General features: G+C 46.3%; 1 protein-coding gene across 1 annotated transcript; it reads left to right on the top strand.

Annotated features, from left to right (window-relative positions):
* The first annotated feature begins 477 nt into the window (after window positions 1-477).
* On the top strand, window positions 478-2,488 carry LOC138369717 (serine/arginine repetitive matrix protein 1-like). The gene is made up of 3 exons (XM_069333152.1): window positions 478-585; window positions 1,405-2,037; window positions 2,126-2,488. The coding sequence occupies exons 1-3, from the start codon at window positions 478-480 to the stop codon at window positions 2,486-2,488; spliced, it is 1,104 nt and encodes a 367-aa protein (XP_069189253.1).
* Window positions 2,489-5,885: the final 3,397 nt, after the last annotated feature.

The following is a 5,885-nucleotide window of genomic DNA, read 5'->3' as shown; positions in this document are numbered from 1 at the left end:
GACAGCAGTACTCTTGCTCTTCGCTCTAGCCTCTACACTAGCGAACCATGTCTCCAAGAGGGTTGGATCCTTTCCACTAAAAGGTCGAATGTCAAGAGACTGTGTAAGAACTGTAACGGTGTTCGAGTTAGAACCCACAATATTCGGGGCTTGAGTCATGATTACTGAGTCGCTGCTGGTTGTAGAGGTTAATGAGGATTAGCTACCGAGAGCAGGGGGTGGGTGTTCACTGGCTAAGGATAAGTGAGCGAGCATAGGGAGCTCACTAGTTAAGATTAAGTTACTCTCCGATAGTGAACAAGACCGTAGACTGTAGGAGTAAGTGCGCGAGCGAGGCTTGAGCGAGTATCAGTTATCCATAAGTGAGTTTACATTGTGCCCACGAAAGACCACAGTTTACTCTACTACACAAATAACAAAGGGTACTTAACTAGAGCTGAAGGCTGCTGGGGCTGAAATCCGTTCAACGGAGCAGAGATGATCTGGTCGTCACAGATCAGGCGTCGTGCTGCGGCGTCGTCGGCATCAGGAGGCGGCAGGAGACGTCAGGTGTGGAAGAAGTCGTCTGGCGCCAGGAGACGTCAGGTCAGACAGCGGAAGGTGGTAAGGTGGCGTCAGGAAGGGCGAAAGGCGCCAAGGCTCGTTGAGTCACAGTGAGTCACTGTGAATTAGCTGGTGGCGCGCGGTGAGTCAGGAGCGCGTGCTGGGTGAGTCAGGCACGGGCACACACTGGGTGAGTCAGGTACGGGCGCATGCTGGGTGTTGCGATGCTGGCTACTGTGCGCTGCTATGCTGCTGTGCGCTGCTGTGCTGCTGTGAGCTGCTGTGCGCTGCTGTGAGCCGCTGTGCACTGCTGTGTTGCTGTGCGCTACTGTGCTGCTGTGCTGCTGTGAGCTGGAGTACAGTGGGTGAATCCCAGTAAGCTGCCACCAGTGTAACACCAGTTGATGTTGTTGTAGAATGATTAGGTTTTTGTTGACCGGGGATGGTCGAAGGTTCCTCGGTATTGGGCAGGAAGTGGAGTACCAAACGCCCACTGCTTTTCCTTAGTTTATTATAAAAATATATATCTTACAAAAATATATATAGTGTGTGAGGGAGCGTGTGTTCGAGCTCCGTTGCCCAGGGCTGTCTCTGAAGGTCTGAGGGCTGGAGGGCGCAGGGCTACGCTGTGTATTCAGATCTGCTGACAACGTTGTTGATACCTATTAAGTTGTTTAGCACTGGCCATAATCAGAAGAGGGTATTAGGTCACCCCATGTGTGTGTCCATGCATGTCCACTGGCACCTAACCGGCGTCCAACAAATCCCAAAGATACTTTTGCTTATAGGGCTCCCAGTTCAAATACTCCATGTCGGTAGGAGGACGATTTCCCTGCCGCCATTTGCCCTGCATAAACTCAGGAATCACCAGATCAGGCGGAAACGGCCACTCCCAAAGCTCACCGACGCAAGTCGCATAACGAGGCTGGGGAGCGCAAACCACATCCTTCGAGGAAGCAGACGACACCGAAGAAGCGTTCGAGGGCTGCCGAGACGGCCGCGTCCCCGTACATACAGGAGAAGGGGACGGTCGACGAGATGGTAAGACCTCCACCGAGACCGCAGGAGACACTGAAGAGACGGCCGGAAACGGAAGAGGCGTCGAGACCGCCGCCGATGAAACGGGGAACGAGGAAGGGGCTACAGAACCCCCAGAGCGAGCAGCCTTTTTCAACACCACCACCAGGCAACCTCGCTCACCACGAACCTCAGCAAGGGGAACCAGCCCCCCACAAAGAACCGGAGCCATCCGACGCAGGCGACACAACCGAAGCAGGATCCGCATACACCACACCAGAAGGGGAGGCCGAAACACAGGCACCGGCATCCGCAGGCAAATGTACCTCCGCCACCACCGTAGTATGCATTGCAACCAGAGCCACCCCACCGTCGCCGAAAGATCCACAATCGTCGAAGTCGCCAACGTCAGCCCATGCAAAAGAAGAACGAAGGAAACACTTAGGCTCTGGCCGCACATCATCAGACCCGGAGGCTGTCTCAGAGACACGCGCAACACAAGCAGGGCGAACCGATGCACGTCGTAGAACGGCAGCATCCTCAACTACGTGGGGCACCAGGCCAGGCACAGGAGGAAGCGCCGGATCCACCCCAGCACCCAGCACAGCCGGAACAGATGGCGAGTGTGCAGGGACAGGGTCAAACGCAGCAGAGGGAGAACTGGAAGACGGGGGATTTGAGCAGAATGCAGTCGGAAGAACCCCAGGGACACCAGCCGGAGCAGGACGATCAACAGGGGACGACACAACCCCCTGGAGGAGAGGCGGCAACAACAGGGGGCGCAACAGTCATCACAGGGGGCACATCCGTGGCTGAAGAGACGTCCACATCCACCGAAGCCTCCACAGGAAGCGGTGGAAAATCCTCCTCACTGAAGAGGTTCACGGGCACCATGAAACAATCCATAGCTTACAAAGGGGATACTTAAATCTATTAATAAAAAAAACATGACCTTGAGAAGAAGTATAGGTTAGGAATTGTCTCCAAAGAATTTTCCAATATTTACTCATCAATGCTGTCTAAAATATTTAGGAGAGCCAAAATAAAATATTACGAAAATAAATTCACCCAAATACAGGGCAACATTAAGAAAACATGGAGCACTATTTGCAAAATATTGGGATCAAAGTTTTTTTTAAATAAAAAAACAATACTCGTATCCAATAACGACGGTTTGCTTTCAGGCTCTGATACTGCTATTGAATTCAATAGTTCCTTCTCATCCATTGGGACATCCCTTGCTAATGATATTCCATTCTCCTGTATTAATCTCAAGGACTACCTTACAGGTGACTATCCACAGTCTCTGTACCTAACGCCTGCTAACTCCACTGATGTTAATGAAACAATCCTATCGCTTAAAACAAAGTCTAGTGCCCTTGCTGAGATACCAACTATAATTTACAAAAAAGCCTCCAGATTTCTAGCTCCTGCCATTGCATTGCTCTACAACAAGTCACTTGAACTCCAAACCTTTCCAGATATTCTAAAAAAAACGAGAGAGTAACCCCAGTACACAAATGTGGTGATCTCACTGATGTCAACAACTTCAGACCTATATCAATTCTGCCAAACTTGTCCAAAAATATGAAAAACTAATCTACAAGTAGCTTTACTCTTATCTAGCCAAACACAATATAAATAGCTCTTGCCAATATGGCTTCAGACCCAAAATGAGCACTAAGGATGCACTAATTAGTATGCTTAACTTGATACATGCAGCTCTTGATAAAAATGAGTTCTCTGTTTGATTATTTGTTAACCTACGTAAGGCTTTTGACACTGTCATCCACCAAAACCTTCTTCTAAAATTACATCATTATGCAGTTAGAGGTCACTCCCTGCAATACCTTCAGTCTTATCTTACTGACAGGCCCCAGTATGTTTCTGTGAATAATTCCACTTCTCCAACCCTACCCATCAACATTGGTGTTTCTCAGGGCAGCCTACTTGGCCCTCTCCTCTTTCTCATATTCATTAACGACCTTCCACATGCCTCTCAACACCTCAAACAATTCAATTTGCTGATGACACAACCTTTATTTTCTCCAGTCCTGACCCCCCCATGCTCTAAATGTCACAGGGAATACTGAACTAAATAAAGTCTATCTTTGGCTAACTGCTAACAAACTCACCCTTAACATTGACAAAACTTTCTATATTTTGTTTGGTAATAAATCCTCAAACCAAATTAATCTAAGAATAAACAATATCCTAATTAGTAACAGAGTAGATGGCAAATTCCTTGGTGTTTTCATTGATAACAAGCTGAATTTCCAAGGACACATGCTAAATATATAAAAAAAAGTTTCTAAAATTGTTGGCATTCTTTCTAAGGTCAGATATCATGTATCTCACCCTGCCCTGGTGACCCTCTATTACTCACTCATCTATCCTTACCTCAACTATGGTATTTGTGCTTGGGGTTCTACTACCCAAAATCATTTACGTCCTCTAATTACTCAACACAAAGCTGCTATTAGAATAATATCTAACTCTGGCCCCAGACAGCACTCGGTACCCTTACTCAAATCTTTGAATATGTTAGATATTAAGTCACTGCACATCCTCATATGTATTCTATATATATTTAAAACTCTGAACTGTAATGCCAATCCTGGCCTTAAAAGCTTCTTAGAAGGTTGTATCAGAACCCATAGGCACCACACCAGAAACAAATACCTATTTGATATTCCAAGAGCGTGCCTTAACAAAACTAGAAATGCTCTACAACTCAAGGGACCCAGAATATGGAATGACCTCCCCAATCATGTCAAAGGCTGTACTTCTCTCAACCAGTTTAAGAGTAGAACTAAGTACTACCTAATTAACTCAATGTAACCTACCTTACCCCCTAAATGTCAACCCATGTCTTATTATTCTAAACAATGATGTTTGTTGACCAAGTTGTACAATTGCTGATTTTTGCCATGTCCCTCCTTTTCTTCTTTTTTTATTCCCTTTTTTTCAACATAATTTATGCTTTACTCCCAATTACTATTAGGTTTTAGTCTAAGTGTATTTTCCCTCACACCTTGCCCGAAACGCTGTGCGTATTAGTGGCTTTAGGTATTGTATGTACTAGCTCTATCTATAAATCCAACAGTATGTTTGTAACTCTGCATCTATGTATGTATGAACTTTTCCTGATTAAAATATTATTATTATTATTATGAACGTTGGGAACAGCTTCCTCCAGGGAGCAACACTAATGAGGTCGAAATGGGATAACGTGGGTTTGTCTTGTCGTTTGTTTTAATCACATTTGGGTCACTGTATACATAGCTGCCTTCAGGGGATGCTACATCATCTGTGGGAATCCGTGGGCTCAAGGAGCAGGTAACAAACATGGAGGGGCGGCAGAGTCGTCAGGAGCGGTGAGCGTTCGTTGTTGGGTTCTTATTCTTAGGACTAGTAGTACCCAGCCACAGCAACCTACCCTGTCCCCCAGTCCTCTCCGTCATTTCCCCCTCACCCGTCTCCTCGGCTTCCCAACCATTCCCCACTCCACCGTCCCCTCGTCCTCCCCACCATTCCCCATGCCCCACTCCCCTGTCCCTTTGTCCTCCCCACCATGCCCCACTCCCCAGTACCTATGTCCTCCCCACCATTCCCCACTCCCCCATGCCCCACTCCCCTGTCCCTTTGTCCTCCCCACCATGCCCCACTCCCCAGTACCTATGTCCTCCCCACCATTCTCCATTCCCCCATCCCCCTCGTCCCCACCATCCCAAACTCCCCCATCCCCTCGTCCCCACCATCCCAAACTCCCCCATCCCCTCATCCTTCCCCACCATTACCCCCTCCCTTGTCCCCTCGTCCTCCGCACCATCACTCATTTCCGTCACCTCATCATCCCCACTATTCCCCACTCCCTTATCCGATGCCTTCCCAAATGGTCTGATGTTCCCATCAGAAAATTGGGAACATCAAGTGATCTGATGTTCCTATCATTGTAATATAAGAAAAACAGGTAAAAAAATGAAATGAAAATATGAAAAAAATATAAAAATAAACAATTCTCTAAAAATTAATGGTCTGGAAAAAAAGCACAGCTCAATTCTAACACAATTCACACAAAATAATTAAATCAAAATGAAAAGAAATCAAAATCTAAGAAAATTCAATTTATCAATGCAATCAGAAACATTGATAGCATAGTTTTTCCTGTGACAGGTGTGGCACCTATACTTATACAAGCGAAATGAACGGTATGGAAAAAACACAGCTAAATTCCAACACAATGTCACACAAAATAATTAATTAGAAATAAAATAAATCGAAAACTATGAAAATAAAATTTATCAATGCAATCAGAAACATTC

Source organism: Procambarus clarkii, chromosome 29 (genome assembly GCF_040958095.1).
Source record: "Procambarus clarkii isolate CNS0578487 chromosome 29, FALCON_Pclarkii_2.0, whole genome shotgun sequence".
NCBI classification, from domain to species: Eukaryota; Metazoa; Arthropoda; class Malacostraca; order Decapoda; family Cambaridae; genus Procambarus; species Procambarus clarkii.
The sequence above is the reverse complement of the archived record's forward strand: the minus strand, read 5'-3'. Positions and strand labels throughout refer to the sequence as shown.

Excerpts from the sequence above, each read along its gene's own strand:
- LOC138369717 (XM_069333152.1), top strand. The coding sequence starts at position 478 with ATGATCTGGTCGTCACAGATCAGGCGTCGTGCTGCGGCGTCGTCGGCA. Across the intron at positions 586-1,404 it reads CTGGCGCCAGGAGACGTCAG|GAATCACCAGATCAGGCGGA; the intron begins GTCAGACAGCGG and ends GCATAAACTCAG. Across the intron at positions 2,038-2,125 it reads CATCATCAGACCCGGAGGCT|GCACAGGAGGAAGCGCCGGA; the intron begins GTCTCAGAGACA and ends GCACCAGGCCAG.